The 23,677-nt window shown below is 43.7% G+C and overlaps 2 protein-coding genes across 4 annotated transcripts in view; one reads left to right on the top strand and one right to left on the bottom strand.

Annotated features, from left to right (window-relative positions):
* USP8 (ubiquitin specific peptidase 8) overlaps positions 1-5,913 on the top strand; it is an 80,462-nt gene extending 74,549 nt beyond the window's left edge. The window contains exons 17-20 of the mRNA XM_073653099.1: positions 961-1,197; positions 1,784-1,926; positions 2,019-2,148; positions 4,313-5,913. Of these exons, the coding sequence (XP_073509200.1) occupies positions 961-1,197; positions 1,784-1,926; positions 2,019-2,148; positions 4,313-4,498 (696 nt within the window). The 3' untranslated portion in view covers positions 4,499-5,913. The remainder of the gene's footprint in view (positions 1-960; positions 1,198-1,783; positions 1,927-2,018; positions 2,149-4,312) is intronic.
* A 199-nt stretch (positions 5,914-6,112) lies between these two features.
* The window catches only part of USP50 (ubiquitin specific peptidase 50), an 89,005-nt gene continuing 71,440 nt past the window's right edge, over positions 6,113-23,677 (bottom strand). For all 3 annotated transcript variants that reach the window (XM_073650840.1, XM_073650838.1, XM_073650839.1), the window contains 2 exons: positions 10,814-10,946; positions 6,113-8,464 (listed from right to left, as the gene is read on the bottom strand). In XM_073650840.1, coding sequence (XP_073506941.1) covers positions 8,264-8,464; positions 10,814-10,946 — 334 coding nt within the window. In that variant the 3' untranslated portion in view covers positions 6,113-8,263. The remainder of the gene's footprint in view (positions 8,465-10,813; positions 10,947-23,677) is intronic.

Raw genomic sequence — 23,677 nt, 5'->3', positions numbered from 1 at the left:
GATGAGAATAGGATATGCTCCGGATCTCTTAGACTGGAGGTGCGGATCCATTTATAAACCTGACGTGTGTGTATAGATCAATTAAACACTAGAGGTCAGTGTGTTGTCCGAGAGATAAAAACCAGACAGCAGCCCTAAGATGCAGGGTGGGATACCTGGACAGGCAGCCGTGGGAAGGGAATTAAATCTAAAGGTTAAATGTGTAATAACGCAGTTATATCTGCTCATCTGCAGCAACCATCCGCTGTATCCGGACAGCATGGTGGAGCACATATAGTACATAGTAATGAGAAGTCCAGCATCAGCCATAATGAATCCTCTTTATATGGCAATACCCAGACAAAATCCATGCATTGCAAACTGTTACCTGGTCTTAGTATCAACCTATGGATTCCACATATTGCCAAGATAAATGGATTCTTAGATTTATGACTGATGCTGGACTACTCATTACTGCATAAAAGGTAATTATATTACTGTTCGTTTCTTTTAGCATTGAGCAGAATTCGGAGAGAATTGTGAAGTTCCATTAATTGAAAAAAAAAATTCCCTAAAGGGAAAACTGATTTACATACATTTTTTTTTCTATCTGAAATTATTTTTATTTGACACTTCAAAGGTAAGACCTTTGCAAAGAAGAATTGTTTTCACATGTCCTCCATCACACATCCAATCATCGGCTTTACTTTCTGCATTATGATTTGAACAGTTTTATATGAGAGGTCAATGTGGTAATGAAAAGCAATGGAAGCATGACCAGAATCTGATATATAGGGACGGGTCTGCATTATAAAAGCTGATCCTACAGACTACGATCCGTAGTTGTTATATTACTAGTCGCCTATGCTAAATTTTACCTCTTGGTTCCAATTACCATATAGTCATGACATAAGTGTCACCAGCTTATGGTATTGCTTTATTTGTCACACTTTCTATTGGGTGATTTCTGTGTTTTTGCAGGCGGACAACAGGAAGAGACATAAGGAGGAAAACAACGATCATTTGAGTGACTCCCAGGCTGCAGACATAGCCTGGATAAAGCACAAGCAGCTCAATGAATCTATTATTGTGGCACTATTTCAAGGCCAGTTCAAGTCGACTGTGCAATGTCTAACGTGCCACAAAAAGTCCCGAACGTTTGAAGCGTTCATGTACTTGTCTCTACCACTTCCATCGTCAAGCAAATGTTCTCTTCAGGTATTTGTCTCAAGATAATTTCTCCTTTTTTCAAAACTGATAAAAAAATTAAAAAAATTAAAAAAAAGTTTCGGCACAGAAATAGATGCCAAAATTAAACAAATCTCATGTGTCCGAGCGCAAGGATCTATATCCCAATACATCTAGTATTAGCTGTGAGTGTGCCCGCTGTTCAGGGAAAACTAAGCAGCCATGCTTTTTTGGATGCAGGACACTTTCATAAGGGCTTACGGATACTCAAGTTTATTGATGTATTTCACTGATTTTCATTAACTATTTCTAACCAGTGTAACTTAAAGGAGTACTCTCAAGTTTGGAAGTTATTCCCTGTCCACTGGATAGTGTATAAGTTTCTAATCACTGGGAGTCTGGTCGATGAGACACAGATTCCAAAAAACCGGGGCTCTGAAGCGCCCCATCTGCATGATCCCAGTGGTTGATCATGCGCACTGCCGCTCCATTGATTCCTAGGAGGTTTCTAGTATCTAATCTTTTAGTGTAACCCCCTCACCTCTCCCACCCCCCCCCAAAAAAATGATCTAATGCTATCGCTTTAAACAGCTTGGGATTGATCTGTTTTTTTTAGGATTGCCTTAAGTCTTTTTCCAAAGAAGAAAAGCTCACGGGTAACAATAGGTTTTTTTGTAGCAACTGTAAAACTAGCAGAGATTCTACGAAGAAAATAGAAATTTGGAAACTCCCTCCAGTTCTCCTTGTGCACCTAAAACGGTAATTTGTATTTTTATTATGTTCATTTTTGCAATACTTGTCATAACCCCTGCTGATCAGTTGGTTTTAACAATTGCATGAATGTTTCCTAGATTTTCTTATGAGGGACGCTGGAAGCAAAAACTTCAGACATGTGTGGATTTTCCATTGGAACATCTTGACTTGTCACAATATGTCATAGGACCCAAGACGTTTAAGAAATACAGTTTATTTGGAGTATCTGTAAGTAGCTAGTTGTAAAAAAATAAAAAAACAAAACCCTGTCACTACCTAGGCCTATTTATATGAAATATACCTTTGGGGCTATTATAATGATCACTTAGTGTATATGTACTAAACAACTGATTTAACAGTAAAAATGAATTGTTTGGTTTTGTCTCATTATTAATGGGTTTGCCCAGTCATAATATTGATGACCTATCAGTTTGCATTGAACACCCAGCACCCTCCATGATCAGCTAGCGGCAGCTGGTTGTGCATGGAGCTGGACAGCACAGTTCTGTTTAGTGTGTCTCAACCACAGCTGAAAACTACTATATTCTCAAATAGGAGCTGATGTGAGGTACGTAGCAGCACCCCACCGATCTAAAATTATATTGTGAATGAAAATATATATAATCGATAAGGGAAAAATCATAACAGTAGAGTTACATTTAATAGAGAAAAGTGGTGAAACTGGATATACCAGTATTGCAAGCACAAAGGAGCTTGTGCTGGAGGTGTTAAATGTAGCACATTATCGGGACCATGAGCTTCAAAGGGGTTATAGCAAATGGTCTACACTAGGCAGAATATTTCCTATTGTCTGTATAGGGAGACACAGGATATTTGAAATGCAACAATTTGGCTCATTGGCCACTTACAGCATCTTGTAAATAGACCAATTCAGGTCGTCCTGGAAATATGAGTCTGTGGTCAAGTCTATAAAAAGCTGGGTTACAAAAAGAGAGTTGTTCACATGTGGGGGCAGTTTAAAGACTGATGTGTTCCATGATTCCCTTTCCTCCTTCAGGAAACAGGTAAACTGCAGACGAAAACGTTGTAGGTATTTCTGTTTTTCTCCCTTTTTATTTTATAACTGTTTTGCATATTTGTGTCTCATTGTATTTTTACAGTCTTATATATTTAAGCACTGTATATTTTTATATTAAAGCTTAAAACCTTTAATAAGTTGACCCTTGTTCACTCTAAAAGAGTCCATAGTCTTTGAGAGTGTGTGTGACCCTTTGATTGTCTGACAGTAACATAGATTTTGGGGACTCATCACCCCGTGTTTTTGATGAGTGGGGGCAGCGTTAAGTTGGGGTGTGCTGAATGTGTGGGGTGTGATTTATGCTCACTTTATAGCCTAAGACAGAGGTTGAGAGCTGGATTGAGTGAGGGGAGATAGATTAACCCTTGCAGGCGCACCCCATGTCACGTACTGAGAAGTGTGTAATTGACATACATCCTATCCTAAAAATAGGTCATCAGTACTATAGGTCCAGACAACCCCTGTTTTTTGCTATCCCATCTGAGCGCAGTATGATGTAGGGGCAGAGACCCTGATTCCAGCGATGTATCACTTACTGGACTGCTTGCTGCAGTTTTAATAAAGTCACTGTTTTATCTGACACACATCTAACTGTTCTCCGAATGCTGAGCTCTGTATTACCTCGCCCACACCATTGATTGGCAACTTTCTTGCAATTCACAGTGTACACAAAAATGTGCCAATCAGTGGTGCTGGCTGGGTTATGCAAAGCTCATGAATATGGAGGACCTCATGGCATTTGGTTTACTAGTCATAATCTCCTGCTGATAAAACTGATTTTATCAAAACTACAGCAAGCAGCCCACATATCACTGGAATCAGGATCTGTGCCTGTATATTAAGCTGCTCATAGATTAAGTGGCAAATACCTGTTGATATATTCCATTTAAATGTAAGTGTTTGATGTCTAACTTTTCCTATATGTTCCTTATGTTCTTAAGTTTCTGTTTAAAATGACAGCGTATAGGTCTGCCATATTCTCATCAGAGTGGGCATTAGCAGCTGCTTTCTTGCCTACACAGCGCCACACGTGTCACTGATTGTGTCAGGTTTTGCAGCTCAAATCCATACATCCTATTGGCTGATGTAACACTAAGTTTGTAAGGTAGAAACTATATTTTTTTAAATGCTGTACAACCCCTTTAAAGATGCTCGAAGTAAGGAGCTTCCATTGATTCCTTACCTGCTTCAGGTTCATTAGCTATTTCAGCATTGGCGTTGTGAGCTGCAAGGCTTCTAATGAAACGGACGATGAGATTTCTTCTAGGCAGGTTGTATTTATAGTTTATTAATTTATTGTGTTTTTTTCTGATGTTTCTCCTTTTGACACATTACATTTTGTGTTTTGAACAGAACCACTATGGTGGACTGGATGGTGGGCATTACACTGCGTACTGCAAGAATGCAATGAGACAGAAGTGGTTTAAGTTTGATGACCATGAAGTGTCTGAAATTTCAGTCTCATCTGTGAAAACCTCAGCTGCATACATCCTCTTTTACACTTCATTGGATTTTCGAGGAGCTGAGCTTTTGACATAAGAATTTGTCCAGAAACACTCCTTAGGGTTTACTTTACAAAAAAAGTAGAGAATTCTACATAGTCTTATTTTCAATGAAATACTGAGGCGTGACGCTTATTTCATCACCACAGGGGTATTAAAGAGCGGGTACTGGAGCGATCCCTCTCCTGCTCCCGTAGTGGATTTGGTGAGGCTCCAGAGAAGACGAGAGCTCTTAAGCTGCATCTCTATTATCACACAGATGATTAGAGTTCTTACTCATACGGCTGCTGTATAATAAAAGCATTGAATTGTAGCTTTAGATGATCTCCACCTTTTTCCTCTGCTCCTCTTTATGGATCGTCTATGCTATACTCTTTGTACTAACAGCCAGACAGGCTATGCTTAGAGGAATCTCGCAGTATATCGCAATCAGGTTGGTTGCACTGTGATTACAAAACTGCAGCATCAAGAAAGTGAAAATGCCTTGGATATATCTATATTAATCCCTTGATAAGTAACTTGTCTAATGTCCTTTTCTTGCCTTTTTCCATACGCTTCTCTACTGTGACATGCAAACGGTCTAAGCACATTGGGAACGTATTGAATCAAAGACTGCAAACTTGCACATCACTCCTAATGTATATATCCTTTTCTTTGTTGTAAATCATATTTATGTAAAATACCTATAGCACTTGATAAATTGTCTAATATCTAAATAAATCTATTTACTTGAGGATGTATATACTTGGTGTTATAAAATCACAATATACAGATACCGAGCCCTTCTGCAAGTCCTGGAAGCAGCCATTCATCGGGCAGAACACAGCATTTCTCTGAAATATTTATTGCCTTTATTGTGCATGTGGTTTGCTGATGTAACATGGTCCAAAAGCAACTGCAGTGCCCCTATCAATAATATATAATGTTCCCCACCTATATAATGCTTAGAAGTGGTTAGAAGACCGCTGATGGCCTTTGTATGGGAGCCGTCCAAATCTGAAGGTCGGCACAGTTTATTTAATGATCATTGGCTTCTGACCATTCATGTCTCTTTTAGGATTCATTTTTACCTATGCTCATATCTTGGATAATTGTTTTATTCATGATTTTTTTTTCTTCAGTTTAATTTCTTTGCTAATCTTTCATTGCCTCTTTTTCATTTTTCTCATCCATTAATATATGATGAACTGTACAGCACCTCTGACAGTTTGCATCAAATATGATTTTGATTTTAGTTACAGTATTTTAAACCCCTCCATGTAATGCAGTACTGGCTGGTGTCCGTCACCAGATGTGCTCTGAATAGTAAGACTATTGGGGTGTATCAAATGTCCTTCATTCCACTTACTTCCGTGCAGTATTTTTCTGTTCAGATTTTGCAAAAAAATATGTATATGCACCTAATTTTCTCTAGTAATGCATTTTATGAAATAAAGTTTTTCTTCTATTCCATTTACTGAAGTATTTTCCTAAGAAGCTAGTACTCAGGAATGATTGAATAATGGATGTGTTGTCTGATTGGCCTTTCTTGATTTTCTTTTCAATATTTTGTCTTTAAATCTCAGTCGTTTGACAGTATCATATATTGTAGATCTTAAACTGGGTACAAAGAAAGAAGCTTGTTTAAAAAGTCCTCAGTTTATTATGGCTCTGAGACGTATAGGTCATTCCATGCAAGGAATTGCTAAGCTACTGGAGCTACAACATAACGTGTACCACTCACTTTATAGAATATCTCAAACAAGTCCTCACCAGGAAAGAAAGAAGTGGGTGGTGTCAGATGCAAAACTATGGAGAACAATTAATGTCCGTCTCTAGTTTATTTTACTCACTTATTTAGCGTCATCATATTCCACAGTGCTTAACAGACATTATCGCTGTCCCCATTGGGGCTCACAATCTAAATGCTCTATCAGTATGTCTGTGGAGTGTGGGAGAATACCAGGAGGAAGACCATGGGAAGGAAGAACATGCAAACTCCATGCAGCTGTTGTCCATGGGGCTAATCACTGAGCCACCCTGCTGTCCATAGCTTGAGTAACGTAGACCTCACAGCTTCTAAGATAGTAGATTACTAAACAGTAGTGATGAGCGCAAGTACTCGTTACTAGAGTTTGCCTAGGGTGCTCGGATGACCTGTTCAAGTCCCCACGGCTGCATGTTTAGCGGCTGTTAGCCATAAAAATGTGAGGGATTGCCTGACAAACAGCTGCGAAACATGCGGCCGCGGGGAGTCGAAGATGTCACTTAAGCATCCACGATACTAGGTGCATACCTGAGCACCCTAGGCAAACTCTAGTAACGAGTGCTTGCGCTCATCACTACTAAACGGCGACTTCAAAACACCAGCCTTTTACAATAAAGAAGCGGCTCTGCGATGCTTGTTCCTGGCAACTTTTCAAATAAAAAAAACAAAACATCTAATACTGAACAATAAAAGGAAAAATGGGCAAACACTATGTATTGGACAGAGTATCCAGCGTATTCAGAAAAAAAAACGTGCGGCGCTAAACACAGGTAAAGATGCTTGACAAATGAGTGATGTTAGTTGCCAAAAAGAAGGGTTTTGGGTTGTAGTAGTAAATTGAAAAATCTGTACATGGTAAAAAAATACTAAGACTTTCACTTAACTTTGCATTGTCATGCCATCATACCATTCGCTTCAATGGAACCAATTTCATGCTGAAACAGGACAGTACCGAGGCTGGCCGTGCAGGCAACGTTTCTGAATGTTATTGAGCTGTAGTAAGAGTGCACAGCAAAGTAAGGTTGCAATGCAGAACTGGTTGTTACAGTGTATCCATCTATATTTCTGTGCAAAGTTTTGTAAATTGGTCTCTTTTTAAGAAAGGATATGTAGTATGATGAATCAAACTTGTCACATTCTAAGAGGTTGTACAGATGGGAACATTTGAAAACCGCTTAGAATGAGCCAAAATAACAAAGAAGCCATACTTACTTTACCAATCCCCCTGCCGCACAATTTCTCAGTTTACTGGGTTTCCTTGCTGGTCTCTCCTCCTTGCTGCAGCCATGACATTCCAGCCCAGACATGTTACAATCACAAACCATCTAGAAGGCCTATAACCTGGACTTCCAAAAGAACACTATTTCTAGTCTACTGTGTTGTCTATTGCAGCATTGAATAGAACCAGTCACTAGACTTGTATGCCTAAACCACCAGCCCGACGACGTGCCGCAGGGATTTTTGGTACTAAACGTGCTGCCGACAATACTGTTCTGACATAATTTAGAAAAAGGAGTTTGGATGCAGTCTGACTTGTCATGCGATATGTAGACCATGTGCTGTGAGGCGATGAACGCTATTTTACAGTAATTGCATAATCAGGCGCTGCATGGAAACACTTTTTTCCCCACATAATATCATAAAGGAGAATTTCAACGGGTGCATGTTTAGCAACCTAAATCCCAGCAGTATAATGGCATGCTAGTGGTTTAGGGTACAATAAAAATAGAGATCCATTTCCTTTAAATGCAATTTTTGAAAAACATTGATAGTGTTTACTGACAAGAAAACGCCACTAAAAATCTGGACTTTGCTGCTGTTCTCAGATTTGTTTCCAGCTTTTGGATGGAATTCTCTAACTTTACGGATATATTCTTCTCTAAATAAAACAAGAAATTTACAATATAAGAAGAGCAGATTATAATCCCTTACCGTTGCAAATTCATATTCCTTTTTTTTTTTTATAAGCTATTGGAAAGACAAGACCTATATGCTCAATTTGTTTATTGTTCAATATGGATTCAGCACTCCGAGCAGGATGAGGTCAATATGGATTCAGCACGCCGAGCAGGATGAGGTCTTCTTTGGCAAGCCGAATGTCTGGCTGGTGTAAAACAGTATGTAAGCTGAAGACGTTTTCACCATAGATTCTGAAATCTGGAAGCACCTAATGTCATCAAAAGCATTCCACTCTTTGGTCCCAGGGTGCTTGCAAAATGCAGTGTAGTGGCCAAAATCGAGTTCCCCAAAATGATTCTGCAAAAAAAAAGGGCAGTTACGGAACATTTTATTATAAAAGCATTTTTGCTTTTTTACATGGTTCTCTGCCTAATCACTAGGGTTAGACACAGACACAGTTACACAAGTAAGGGGTAATCCTGCTCTGCACACTTCTACATTGGGAGGTGAGTGGGACTAATGACATCACTACAGATATCTGCCAGCTCATGTTCAAAAGGTCCCCCAATATGGAAGTGAACAGCACAGAATTACAAAAAGAAGGTAAACCAGTGACTTTTCTTAATTCCTTAAAGCGCTATCAATGATTAATGAGAACCTGACACATTCATGCATTCTGATCTGTGGACAGCATGGTATAGAGAAGGAGAAGCTGAAAACAGTCAACGCCTCCTACCCATTCAGAATGGTTATCTAAAATACACTTGTTACATCGTCTTGAAGAACTTTCTAGCTGGGAAACACATTCACTTTTCCATAAAATATGGACATCTTGGACCAGTAAAGCCCTGAGCTTGCTACTCAAACCCAAACTTTCTACACCACACTCCTTAAGATATTCCCTATCCCACCCCCCATATTACCCCATCACCTGATGGTCACTTTCTTGCTTCTCTCCAGAGCCCCTCTATTTATACAACCTCCATATAATTTTGTTACCGCATCCATCCTCACTAGTTTTGGCCATGCCTGCTTTTACAATTTATAATTGTTTAATATATTTTGACTTCACTGCCTGGTTAGTCTGTTGACCTTATTTGTTCTCATATTTAATGTTACAGTCTTACAATATGGTTGGTCATATTCTATGTTATTTATTCAATAAAATAAAGAATTCCTAAAAAAAATCTAAAAAGTACATCTTGAAAAATGGATAGGTTTTAAATGAGAAATTCAAATTTGCGCAGAGACGACTGAGGATCTTTAGATGTGGCAAATAAAATTATTTTAAGGGCCATCCTTCTGTCCATATCAAAAGTACCTTTTTAACTAAAATGTAAACACCTTATGAATTGTTATTGCACACTTATTGGACATTTGTGAACCTGCTCATAAGAAATAGAACTAATTGTCAAACAGTTAGCTTCAAAGGAGGTCGTCGTATGTGGACAAAGGCCGTTTAGCAGAGACCCTGGATAGATAAATGTACTAGTCGTGTTTTATATAAAGTATTTACTGAAAGTCCAAGCATAGGGAATCCTATTCGAGATCTTGCTCTGCCAGTCATGGTCCTGGAAAACAGCCGCTGATCCTTGGTTGTTTAACGTCCCTAGTTGGCTAGTGTAAATGGGCAATAAGGCCTTATGGTAAGAAAAACACCTGTTTTGTCTTAAAAGGGCTGTGTGGTCTCAGAAGAAAAGTCTGCAGCCATTCTATGTGACTGCACAATGCCAAATCACAACAGTGTGGGATGCACGCACTCTCGTGATTCCCTGTATTCCCCATGCGGGTGGGCTTTCATGTGTCCTCAAGTTTGCATGGGTTGTATAGACTTCTGCACTTCTCTTCTTTTGTGAGAAGCCAGATGAGATTAGTCGGCATGTGACTTCAAGTATTCAAATCATAAATCTATGGTCATATGACTGTTCACCCGCATGGGGAATACAGGGGTCACGATTTTGCTGTCACATAGAGTGACTGCACACTTTCCTTCTGAGATATTACAACCCCAGTTTTTTGTTAATGTAATATAAAGTGACTTGTGGGGAGTGTAGAGAAAATAGGATTTTTGAAAGGAGGTAGGGAACCCCAAGTGCATAAATGGTGTGTACAAACAACTTACATGCACAAAGCAAAAATATAAAACATTTCAAAGCACATTCTGGAATGGCATATTCCAGGGTACCACATTAAGAGCTGGTTGATGTCCACCAATATGTGTAACACTTAAGGCAGCTCTTTGTCTGCTAATCGGTTCCCTGTTCAGACACTTATAGGGTGAAAAACACGATGCCCCATACACATGATGACACCACATTTGTGATAGTCGAGGATGTCGGATCTCTTTTATTTACTACTCAGTTCTCCATTGTCAAAGCAGTACATAATGTATGTCTCTGAGCATACAACAACTTTTCAAGTAATCTGTAGATGGGAAAATTAGAAACGGTGTACAGACTCCTAGAAGGTCAATAACCAGTAAAATACTCTGTGGACAGCCAGAAAAATCTATCAAAGCCATATAAGCACAACTCCCAACTGACGGCTTTTTCCCCTTTTTCTGGTGCTCGTGGGAGGGTCTGGAAACAATAACTTCAAATAATCAAAACTTTTGACATGCTACTGTGACATGTCAGAACTCAGAAGTTGTGTTTTTTTCTTAAACGATAGTGACCTTCTAAGTCATCAAGTATACTATGTACTTACCACTACAGCATACAACTTATATTTATGCTGTTTGACATTACATGATGACAGAAATGGAGAAAGATCCAAATGGTTCAGAGGAAAATCTACGCTTGTCTTCAGCTTTCTCTTCTTATGACTTTTGTATTCAAACCTGGGAAGGAGATCGGTAACATTATATGAAAGTACTAATTGTATGTATTATATGTTGTGAGTATATAAATACACTTAGCCAAGCAGTCTGCCTTTACAACCATGGATCAATCAAAAAGAACTCACTGAATTTGAGCATGATTTTGGATGGCATCGTTGTAATAAGCCAGTTTGTGGAATATTTATGAGGAAAAAAAATTCATGATCAACGGATTGAAAAGTGGAAATGTTTAGGAACCCCAGCCACTCAGGTATGAAGCTGCAGACCACGTAATGCTACAGAGCGAAGCCACCAAGTGCTGAGGCCCATAGGGGCCAATTCATCAAAATGTTTACCCCAGTTTTCTAAGAAGTTACACTTTTGGCATTTTCACACAAGATTTGGCCAGCTCCCCCAAAACGGTCCGAGCTGGGAACCGGCGGGACAAGGTGTGGATACGCCTGCCTGTCAAATTCTTTCAAACTGACAGCGTTTTTTAAGTTAGAAATGCTACTCCAGTAGCATTTCTGGTGAGGCACATGAAAGTGCATACCACAGTGAAGATGCACCAAATTTATTAAGTGTTGTGATCCTCTTAATGAATTTGGCGCTTTGTACTCCAGCAAGCCCTTCATTAAGACTGCCATGTGCAATGCTAGTCTTAATGAATCGGCCACACAATGAATAAAAGTAACCAACACTTCGGGGATTCAGTACAGAGTTTCAAACCTCCTCTGACATTAAATATAGCACTAAAATTGCATTTGGATCTTCATGGCATGAGCTTCCATGGCCGAGCAGCTGCATGCAAGACTTACATCAGTAAGCACAATGCCAAGTATCAGATATAGGAGAGTAAAGCACTGGACTCTGGAGCAATGGAAACATACTCTATGGATTATTCACACTTTTCTATTCATGTGATGGATGGATCTGGGTTTGGGGAATGCCAGGAGAACGTTACCTGCCTGACGCATTGTGCCAGCTGTAAAGTATGGGGTTGTTATTCAGGGGTTGGCCTAGACTCCTTAGTTGCAGTGAAGGGTAATCTTAATTCTTTGGAATACCAGGACACTTTAGAAAATTCTATGTATCCAATTTTGTGAGAATAGATTGGGGAAGACTCTTCTCTGTTCCAGCATGTTTGTGCCGCGGTGCACAAGGCAAGGTCAATAGATGATTGGGTAAGTTTGCTGTGCAAGAACCTGACTGGCCACACAGAGCCCTACCTCTGCCCCTTCCCAGATGAGTGGAAGTTGTTATAGTATCAAAGAGGCACCAACTCCATATGGATTTAGAATGGGATGTCATAAAATCTCCTTAGTTGTAATGTGTTCAAATATAATTTATTTTTAGCTAAATGTGGTATCTCCTTGAGGCGATATATTTTTCTCTAGTATCAATGCTTGTAGCAAAAGAAAATCCTCTATAAGGCTAAGTGCCCACTATGCAGAAATGCTCCTGATTTTTCCTGAGCATTTCTGCATCTCCCTGGCAGAAAAAAACGCATGCGGATTGTACATGCGTTTTTCCTGCCAGGGACAAGCGTAAGTGAAGCGTTTTGATCATGCGATTTTGCATGCGGGTTGTCAAGCGCTTTCCAAGCGATTTTAGCATCACTTGGAAAGTGCTTATCAACTTGGTCACACAATATAAATCCATGCACCCGTCATGGATTTTATATAGTGTGACCAAGTTAGTTAAAAAAAAGAATAAAAATGGTAAAAATAATAAAAAAAAACATTATACTCATCTTCCGATGGCCCCTGGTCTCCTTGTCCGATGCGTCCAGTCTTCCGGTGTCTCGCAGTTGTGTAAAAGGACCTTCCATGATGTCATTTTGTCATGTGACAGGTCACGCGACCTCCGACGTCAGCGGTCACGTGACCCATCACATGACTAAATTACGTAATGGCAAGTCCTTTTAGACCATCGCAAGCTGCTGGGAAGCCAGGACGCATCGCTATGGAGACCGGGGGCCATCAGAAGGTAATTATAATGTATATTTTTTATTTGAATTATTTTTTTTACAGGTACTAAGGTACCCGGGTCTGGAGGCGAGTCTCCTCTTCTCCAAACCCGGGTACCATCCGCACATTGAATCTCCGCATGTGCACATGTAGTCATGCGGATATTAAGCGATTCAATGCAAGTCAATGGCGGCGAAAATGCCGCGATTACGCAAAATAATTGGTAGTGCTGCGTATTTTTCCGCAATGATAATCCGCAGCGGAAACTTCCGCAGCATGTGCACAGCACATGCGGATTATCATTGGGGAACATGGCAGGCCTTCTACCAAGCGTTTAAGCGTTTCTGCAGCAGAATTTGCTGCTGTGAAAACACTTAAAAAAACGCACAGTGGGCACACAGCCTGAGGCTTCCTTGTGTGATGGAAGTTATGGTTGAATATAATTTCACGGGTGTCGCATTAGGGGAAGCTGTGCCACAAATCCAGAATCCAGTCATGTGCACAAGGCCTTATCATCTGAACGTCGCTTTATGTAAACACAGTTTTAGATTACGTTAAATGTAGGGAATTGGTTCTGAGATATGAAAGATCTTACTGGCACATCAAATTGTACTGGAAGCTGCAAATGCTAATCCAACATTGGTTCAGTGACTTTTCTTGCATGACATTTACATTGGTGCGGACTTTTATGCACTTGGCATTTATTGTTGAAGTACATTGCTGTAAAGTAAGTGATGAGCGAATTTGTTCGTAATCCGAATTTACAACTTAACTTTAACACGAATATGGCACATTCGGATTCGTGATCAGAAATGCAAGCAAAAATGTTTAAATTGGGAAAATCGTCAACGTTCGGCGAATAAATGCGGGAACGTGATTGAGAGCCAACTACAGCGTGTTCAACAGCTTTGCTAGCATAGTGCTTGTATATAATGAGCGGGGGGGACGTGGTAGATGAGTGATGGAGCTGGTGATAGCTCAGAACAGGTCAGATCAGCGGCGCGCTTGTAATATTTTTTTTCATTCTTGTAGGCGGTAACTTTAAGTCAGGAAAGCGCGGCTAGCCAATCAGAGCACAGGAAACATCCACAGTGTCCAGACACAAGGGCTTCTGCAATTGGCTGCTGAAATCACATGTCCTCTCTATATAAAAACCGGCCCTGTTCGCTCAGCGCCATTTTATCCATGTCAGTGCTGGAGACCGACGCTGCTCAGTGTGCACCTCCTGTGTAATGAGAGATATTAGCTAGATAGATGGGCTCCTGTGAGGAAGTCAGATAGTGTAGATAAGTCCTCTGCTGTGTACCTGTTCAATCGACCTTGCAGCACTTTTTTTTTTTTTTGTGCAATTACTGAGATTCTGACAGAAAGAGCAGGGCCCATGCTATCGAACAGTGTTGTGCACCGGTTGTACTGTGCTCCATGCAGGAGTACACCTTCAATCTATTTTTGCACTTGCTAATGTGATAAAGCAAGCAAACAAGCCCCTGTAGGCCACCTTTTGATTTTGTGGGGTTGAAATTCAGCTATCTGCAGAGCTTGTCAGTGCAGAGCACAAAAGCCTTTTTTTTTTCATTTGCTAATGTGATAGTGCAAGCTGTGTTAGCCCAGTTTGTCATTTTTTTGGTGGGTGAACTTCAGTTGTATGCAGTTAAACAAATATATTTGTTTGTCTTGCTAGGCAGAGTCCACCAAAGATTTTTTTGTGTGGCAAACATCATACACTCTGCTATACATCAGCTACTACGTTAGTGGCGGTGAGCTTCAGCTGTTTTCAGAGTAAAAAAATATATTTTTTCTGTTGCTAGCCACAGTCCACCAAAGATTTTTTTTGTGTGACAAACGTCATACATTCTGCTATACGTGAGCTACTAAGTTAGTGGCGGTGAACTTCAACTGTTTTCAGAGTAAAAAAAAATATTTTTTCTGTTGCTAGGCAGATTCCAAAAAATATTTTTTTTCTGTCACAAACGTGTTACACTCTGCCATAAGCCACCTAGTCCTTTTAGTGGCCTTGAAATTCAGCTATATTCAGAGCTTATGCAGAGTAAAAAAAATAATATTTTTTGCTGTTCCTAACGTGATACAGCAGACTAGATATGAGTTTTAAATAGTTTGGAGTATATCTCGTATGTTATACAGGCGTCATCCACACTTAAAAAATACTTTGTTTGGTTCCTAACATTATATAGCAGAGACATCTCAGTTTGAAATAGTTTGGAGAGTATCTCCTATGTTATACAGGCCTCATCCACACTAAAAAATACTTTGTTCTGTTAGTAATGTTATACAGCAAGCCTTATCTTACCTTGTCATTTAGTGCTGCTGAAATTCAGGTGTGTGCAGAGCTGTTGCAGAGGAAAAAATTAATTTTGTTTTGCCAATAGTGTGCTCCTACCACAGTATCTGAGCAGCATGAGTGGGAAAAAGAGATGTAGTGGTAGAAGGAGGAATAGGCATTGTGTTCAAGGTATACGTGGGGTAGGTGGTTAGTGAATCAACACCGTCATGTCCTATCCGAAGACAACTGACAACTTTTGCTAGTGGACAGGTTACTCCACTCCCTTTCTTTGGCAGCTGCACAACGATCCGCCTTGTTGATAAGGGTCAGAAAGAGCAGATGCTCCAGTAGATGGCAAGCGCTGCTTCAAGTGGCCTCTCCTCTTCTTCCACCTCAACAGCACACACAGTACAGTCGACAGAGGTGGAACCCCAATTACCCTTTCTTCCCCCGCGTCACAACTGTCCAAGTTCCCAACTGACTGTAGCGAACCACAGATGGGTGAGTCTGTAGAACTGTTCACCCATACTATACTATGGGCATTAGAAGTGTACTCCAAATATTCACATAGTCAAGAAGAGGAGGAAAGCATCTGCACCGATGACCAAAATTTTTTTAGGTTGGATTCGGGGCAGGATGGAGTAGGGTCCGAGCAGGTTCCTAACCCTCGTCACCAGACATTAACCACTGGGGAGGGAGGTGATCCTGATGAGACTCAGATACCTGAGGCTCATGGGGACTGTACTGTGCTGTCAGGGCAACAAGAGAAGGGTCACTCTGAGGGTGAGGAATGGGATAACACATTGGATGATGACGAGGTTGAAGATCCTACTTGGTGTGAGTCACGCAGCCGAGTAGCTGAGGAGGTGGAGATGGAAGACGATGAGGTTACCTTTTGCCCTACGGTGCAGACACGGAGCGATGCAAGCACGAGGAGTACTGCATCCTTAGCTACAACTGTGGCTGTGGCCAGCAGTGGTTGCGAGTCTGCAGGGGTTGCCTAGCCTGAGCCTTTTTTTGTCATTGCAAAGGATGAGCCAACTCACGTTATCTGCAAACTTTGCAATAAAAAGCCCAGTAGAGGGAAAAACTGCAATAATTTGACTACTACATGCATGAACGTTCACATGCGTTATGCTGGGAATCTCACCGCACTGAAATGCGGCCCAGCGGACCTCAACAACCATTAGCTGCCCCATCAACCGCATCTGCTGCTTCTTCCTCCTCCTCTGTTACTGTTCCAAGTATTGGCACGTAGGTCTTTCACCGCAGAACTTCTGGTTCTCTACCCACTCCAGTCAAGCTGAGAGCCCGTCAGCTTTAACGGAAGCGGACATGCCTGCTGTGTTTGTTTCACAGAGCACATGACATGTTTCTCAATCCACCGTAACATCTGCACCTGCACCTCACTCACGGTCCAGCAGTTTGTCAGTTTCACCATACTCCGCCCTCTCTCAGCACTGCAGCCAGCCCTCGGTCCCGCAGTTCGGGTAACGTAAAAGATTGTTTCATCCTACACATGACAAAGCTAAGAGGTTGAACTCCACCACCTCCAATCTGCTGGCCACGGAAATGCTGCCTTTCCGCCTGGTAGATACAGACGGTTTCCGAAACCTGATGGCCAATGCAGTCCCCTAGTACCAGTTGCCCAGTCGCCATTACTTCTCTAAGAAAGCTGTGCCTGCGCTACACCAGCATGTCGCAGACAACATCACCTGTTCCTTGACTAAATCTATGTCTGCCAGGGTGCATTTCACCACAGACACCTGGACGAGTAAGCATGGCCAAGGGCGTTACATCTCACTGACTGGGCACTAGGTGACTCTGGTGGCAGGCGGGGAAGGGGCTGCTCCACAAATCTTGGAATTCCCAAGGATTGCAGAGCAAACCTCTGTATTTCCCACTTCCTCCACTGCTTCTGCCTCCACTGCTTCTGCCTCCTCCACCTTCTCTAGGGCCTCCACCTGCGCACTCAACCTCTCCCTTAACGTTCCAACAGTGCAGAGCGAATCTACACCACCTCTCTACTGCGCAGCCAGGGTTTACTGCAATCAGGCAGTCTTCAAATTTATATGCCTTGGAGAACACAGTCATACAGCTGAAGAGTTGTGGACAGCTCCCACGCTCAGTTTGAGCAATGGCTGTCTCCGCTGAACCTGGAGCCAGGGAAGGCCGTGTGCGATAACGGTCCGAATATGTTGGTGGCCCTACGCCGAGGAGAGCTCACACACGTGCCTTGCATGGCTCTCGTCCTGAACCTGGTGGTACAGCGATTTTTCCGCCACTATCCCGGCCTGGATGAGCTGCTTCAAAAAGTACGGAAGCTGTGTGCTCACTTCCGCGGTTCGCACCCCTCATGTCATCGACTTGCATCAATACAGAGGTATTTCTCCATGCCAGTTAACAGGTTGATATGCGATGTGCCGATGCAGTGAAATTCCACTCTGCACATGTTGCAGCGACAGTGGCAGCAGCAATGTGCCCTGACACAGTATGTCATGTCGTATAGCCTGGGACAATGCAGTACAGACGTGGGGCAATCACGCTTACGGAGTGGGAACAGATTAAGGACCTCTGCACAGTTTTGAAATGGCTTCTAAACTAGTTAGTACTGACGATGCCATCATCAGCATCACTATTCCGGTCATCTATATGCTGGAGCAGACTTTGAATAGCGTGCGGCATGAGGTGGTTGTCCCAGAAGAAGAGGAGGATGCGGAAGGGATAAGAATGTCTCAAAGCTCTAGACTGTCGTCACACCGGCGGATGCCAAGTGACGGTGGCTTCCTGTGATCGAGGAGGTTTGGTGCTACCAGACAAACTGTTAGTGCAGGTGCAAGAGCCGAGGAATAAATGGAGGAGGAAGAGGTGATGGGCGAGCAACATTCAGAAGATGAAGAGGATAATCATCCCCTCTCTGTTGAACGTGGTTGGTAGGAGGGGATGGAGAAAGCAAGCATCAGTGTTACGCAGCCAACAATAGAGTCTGGCTTTGGACCACCTGGAAGAGCCCGACAAATGAGTGCCTTCTTGCTGCACTATCTGCAACATGATCCCCGTATAGTTAGGATTAGAAATAATGCTGACTACTGGGTTGCCACTCTGTTACATCCACGTTATAAGAGTAAATTTTGCCAGATGCTTCCCACCCTGGAAAGGGACCTGCTAATGTTGGAGTATCGAAACAAGCTTTTAAGCAACCTTAATAGAGCTTTTCCCCAAGATAGGAGTGAGGGACACAGTGTGCATCGCAGTTGTAGTCTTTCAACCTCCGACACGTCAGTTCGTCAATGCCAAAATATTAGCAGCAGCAGAGTAAGTGGCAGAAGCAATTTCTGTGAGTCCTTTCACACATTTTTTTAGACCAGCTCGTGCACCAGCACAACAGAGTACAAGTCTGACACGTGGTGAACAACTGGAGAGGATGGTGGAGGAGTATCTAGAGCTCAATATGAATACCTTCAGGGAGGATTTTGACCCTTTTACATTTTGGTCTTCAAAAATGGATGAATGGCCTGAGATCGCCTGTCATGTCTTGGAGGTTTTATCATGCCTGGCAACCAGCGTTCTCTCAATTGCAGACTGTACAGACTAGGCGATGTTGTAGTTTTTAGTGTGCTGCATTGATCTTGTGGAATTGCAGTCTGTGATATTGTTATGTTCTGCAACTTAGAACTAAGGAATAGGAGGGAAAAGCTGTCTCAGCTTAACCCTACGCTGGGGTGGGTGCCCTATTCCTTGTGAATAGCCCCACCGAAGCTCCTGCACTGAACTCAAACGAAGACCCAAAGGAAGGGGATAGGGGTCCCTAAAAGATCTTAGGACTGGGAGCAAAAACAGGAGACCTCCTAACAGAGAAGTTAGTTGCAGAAACTAAGATTAAAGGGAACAAAACTGGTGGAACAAGAAGTCCCAGGATATCAATTGCCCAAAGCACAAAGAACTTAACAAGGCAACTTAGCCAGAGCACAAGCGTAACTACACTGATGTCCAGCGGGGAATGGGAGACTGGTGCTGAGTAATAAAGAGTGAAGAGATCACGTGACCAAGACACCCAGCACCAGAGGAAAAGACTAGAAGCCAGCAAACCACAACAAAATGGCCAATAGTAAAACAACATAGATTCTAACATATGGCTTGTGTGCCTGCTTTTGCTGCTGCTGCAGGTTTTAGGCCCTAATTTTTTGAAATGTGGAGAATACAGATTTGGTCTCTCAATCCACTGGGTTGGCTGTAGTGGAAGAGGTGTCGTTCCTAATTCTACAATTTCTACTGTACTCAAATTGATGCCACTTTGCTGGTGTTAGGCCCTATTTTAGGGAAACGTGAACTCTCCAGGTTGGGTCTCCATCTCCTGGAGCTCGTGTCTGCCACTAATTTTTGGAAATGTGGGGAATCCTGATTGGGTCTCCATCTAGTGGGTTGGCTGTAGTGGAAGAGGTGTCGGTTCCCATTATACTACTTACACTCTAGTGAAATTGATGGCACTTTAGTGGTTTTAGGCCCAAATGTTTTCAAATGGGACCAATCCTGATTGGGTCTCCATCTACTGGGTTGGCTGTAGGGTAAGAGGTGTCGTTGGTAATTCTACAATTTCTACTGTACTGAAATTGATGCGACATTGTTGGTGTCTGCCACTAATTTTTGGAAATGTGGGGAATCCTGATTGGGTCACCATCTATTAGGTTGGCTGTAGTGGAAGAGGTGTCAGTCCCCATTATACAACTAATACTCTAGTGAAATTGATGCCACTTTGGTGGTTTTAGGCCAAAATGATTTCAAATGGGAACACTCCTGAGTGGGTCTCTATCTAGTGGGTTGGCAGTAGGGAAAGACGTGTCGATCCTAAATATACTATTTCTACTTTAGTGAAATTGATGCTACTTTGGTGGTGTTAGGCCCTAATGTAGGGAAATGTGAACACTCTTGATTGGGTCTCCTTGTGCTGGGTTGGTTGAAGTGGAAGAGGTTTTGGTCTCCTTTACAATAGTTATACTCTAGTGAAATTAATTTTTTGGGTGCAGATATTGTTCTCCACACAGGTTTACACAGACCTGATGAACTCAAAATTGATATATAAAGCAGACATCTCAATTTAAAATTGTTTGGGGCACATATACTTGTAGCGTCGGCGTCTCTGCCTCCTGCCGGGCAGAGACGCCGATCCCCTCACCGCCGCGGTCCCGGTCCGGCATCCTCCGGCTCCCCTGCTGCATCTGCCCGGGGTGCGCGCACCACTCGCAGTTCGTCGGGCACTGTACTTAGGGCATGTGCGTGTGCGCTCCCTCTCTCTTAAAGGGGCCGTGCGCGCCGTCCTACAGAGTTCCCGGCCAATGGCCGGAAGACTGCCCTTATATAACGCACCTCCTCGAAAATGGAGGTGCCTGTGCAAGGTTGTTGTTTGTGTGCTAACACTCTCTCCAGCCCTCAGGTTCCTGTGCCCGCCTGCCTGTCTATCGGCCGTGCCCGCCTGCCTGTCTATCAGCCGTGTCCACCTGCCTGTCTAGCAGCCGTGCCCGCCTGCCTGTCTAGCAGCCGTGCCCGCCTGCCTGTCTACCCGTATCTCCTGCTTGTCTACCAGCCGTGCTCATCTGCTGTGCCTGTCAGCTTCGGCCATCAGTCCCGTGAGAGTCACCTGCTCTCACACAAGGTCTGTCCTAGAGTGGCACTTGGTTCACCTTCCCGGTCCCTCCTTTGTTCACGGAGTCGACTAAGCCGCTGTGTGGCCAGGGTCAGTCCGGGTAGGCACTTAGTTACGCCACTCTGGTTCCTCCTTGTATCACAGCACAGAGGTTCCACCTTGATCCGTAACAGTTTGCACAGGCCATGGAATCCGGTGTCTCCCAGGCTCCTTTGCTCTCAGACCTGTACCAAGAGGTCTCTCGCCAGAGATCCCAACAGGATACTATCCTGTCCTATCTGCGGACAGTCAACTCCCGCTTAGACGTGCTGTCCACCCTGACTGTGTCCGCCTTTAACCAAGCAGTACCCTCTCCAGCAGCACTTCAACCCAGTGGCGCTGTGGCATCCAGCTTAGGACCCCGGCTATCTGCTCCTCCACGTTTTGGTGGTGACCCTGCCCTATGTCGGGGCTTCATTAATCAGTGCACGCTGCACTTTGAGCTCCTGCCACACCAGTTCGCCTCTGACCGGGCCAAGGTGGCATTCATCATGTTTCATCTCACCGGAGAGGTGTTGGCGTGGCTTAACCCTCTGTGGGAGAGAGGGGATCCTCTGGTATTCGACCTCCAGGCTTTCCTCGCGGCTTTCCGGAAGGTTTTCGATGAGCCCAGAAGAAAATCTTCGACTGCCTCCTTTCTTCTCCGACTCCGCCAAGGGAGTCTCTCTGTGGGACAGTATGCCGTGCGTTTCCGCACCCTCGCATCCGAACTTGCCTGGAACAATGAGGCTCTGGTGTCCACCTTTTGGGAGGGCCTTTCCGGACGGATCAAGGATGAGCTAGCCGGTCGTGACATACCTCCCTCTCTGGACGACCTGGTGTCATTAGCTACACGGATCGACATCCATTTTCAGGAGTGTTCTAAGGAGGCGACCCATGAGAGAAGATCCCTGCCCAACCTTCCAAAGGCCAGTCTCGCAGCCAGCATCCCCTCCGGTGTGTCCTCCAGAACCCGCCATGCTGAGGGGAGTTGCTTCTACTGTGGCAGTATAGAGCATCTAATGCGCTCCTGTCCGGTGAGACCGGGAAATTCCAGTGTCTAGGACCGCTCAGAGAGGTCGTCCTAGGCAAAAGTTCTTCCTATCAGCCCTGGACTCTGTCCGTTTCGGTTACCAGTGATAAGACCCGCTTCTTCGAGACTGCTTCTTCTTCTGGCTTCCGGAGCCGCTGGGAATCTCATTCAACAGGCCGTTGTGGAGCGATATCAGATTCCTACCATACGTCTGGCTGATCCTTTAGCGGATTCCTCTGTGGATAGAAAGCTTCTCTCTGAGACCATCTTGTTGGTCACTGAGCCTGTAACTCTTCAGGTGGGAATGCTACATTTGGAGAGGAACTCCTTCTACGTGCTGTACGGTCTCTCTCATCCTCTCTTGCTTGGCCTGCCATGGTTACAGAGACATGAGCCCATCCTGAATTGGAGCTCGGGTGAGGTGCTCCGTTGGGGTCAGGAATGTCATAAGTCCTGTCTGGTTCCGGTGCGTCCTGCTCGACCTAATACCTGGTGCTTCCCTCCTCGCAGGTGAATCTACCTTTTGTCGCTGGCTGAGACCCATGCTATGTCTGAGTACACAGAAGAGAATCTTGCTACGGGATTTATCCAGAAATCCACCTCTCCGGCTGGAGCAGGATTCTTCTTCGTCAAAAAGAAAGACTGCTCTCTTCATCCATGTATCTACTATAGGGGCCTAAACCAGATTGCCATAAAAAATAAGTACCCCCTGCCTCTCATCTCGGAGCTGTTTGACCACCTAAAAGGCGTGAAGATCTTCACTAAGCTCGATCTTCGTGGGGCGTACAATCTGGTCCAGATTCGCCAGGGAGACGAGTGGAAGACGGAATTCAACACTCGGGATGGTCACTACGAGTACCGCGTGATGCCCTTTGGTCTCTGTAATGCTCCAGCCGTCTTTCAGGAGTTAGTGAACGACATCTTCCGAGATCTCCTGTGTTCCTGCGTGGTGGTGTACCAGGACGATATCTTGGTGTTCTCCCCTGATCTGCCCTCTCATCGGAGGGATGTTCGTCAGGTACTGCTGAGGCTCCGGAAGAATCACCTGTATGCAAAGTACGATAAATGCCTCTTTGAGCAGACCTCCCTACCATTTTTGGGGTATATCATCTCTGAGACCGGACTGCGGATGGATCCCGATAAGGTGTCTGCCATCTTAAAGTGGCCCCGACCTGAGGGGTTGAAGGCTTTTCAGCGGTTTCTGGGATTCGCTAACTATTACCGCCTCTTCATTCCTCATTTCTCCTCCCGGACTGCTCCCATCTCTGCTCTCACCCGTAAAGGGGCAAATCCCAGGGAATGGACTTCCGAGGCTGAAAGTGCCTTTCTCTCTCTTAAGCAAGTCTTCTCCTCTGCTCCAGTGCTACATCATCCAGATTGAAATAAACAGTTCTTCCTGGAGGTTGATGCCTCTTCTTCCGGGGCCGGAGCAGTGCTCAACCAGAAATCCTCGTCCGGGCGAATGGTGACCTGCGGCTTCTTCTCCAAACTCTTTTCTCTGTCCGAGCGCAATTACTCCATAGGAGATCAAGAACTGCTGGTCATCAAATTAGCGCTGGATGAGTGGCGCTACTTGCTTGAAGGGGCCCTGCATTCGGTGGTCATCTACCCTGACCATAAAAACATTTCTTACTTGCAGACTGCCCAAAGACTAAATCCGCGTCAGGCCAGATGGTCTTTGTTCTTTGCTCGTTTCAGCTTTACTCTCCATTACCGCCCGGCAGACAAGAATATTAAGATGACACACTATCCCGCTCTTTCCTGTCTACCGACCAAGAGGAGGAGCCTCTACACATCATTGACCCATCC

This window comes from Phyllobates terribilis, unplaced genomic scaffold (assembly GCF_046119375.1).
Source record: "Phyllobates terribilis strain yellow unplaced genomic scaffold, ASM4611937v1 Scaffold_11__3_contigs__length_659146591, whole genome shotgun sequence".
NCBI lineage: Eukaryota > Metazoa > Chordata > Amphibia > Anura > Dendrobatidae > Phyllobates > Phyllobates terribilis.
The sequence above is the reverse complement of the archived record's forward strand: the minus strand, read 5'-3'. Positions and strand labels throughout refer to the sequence as shown.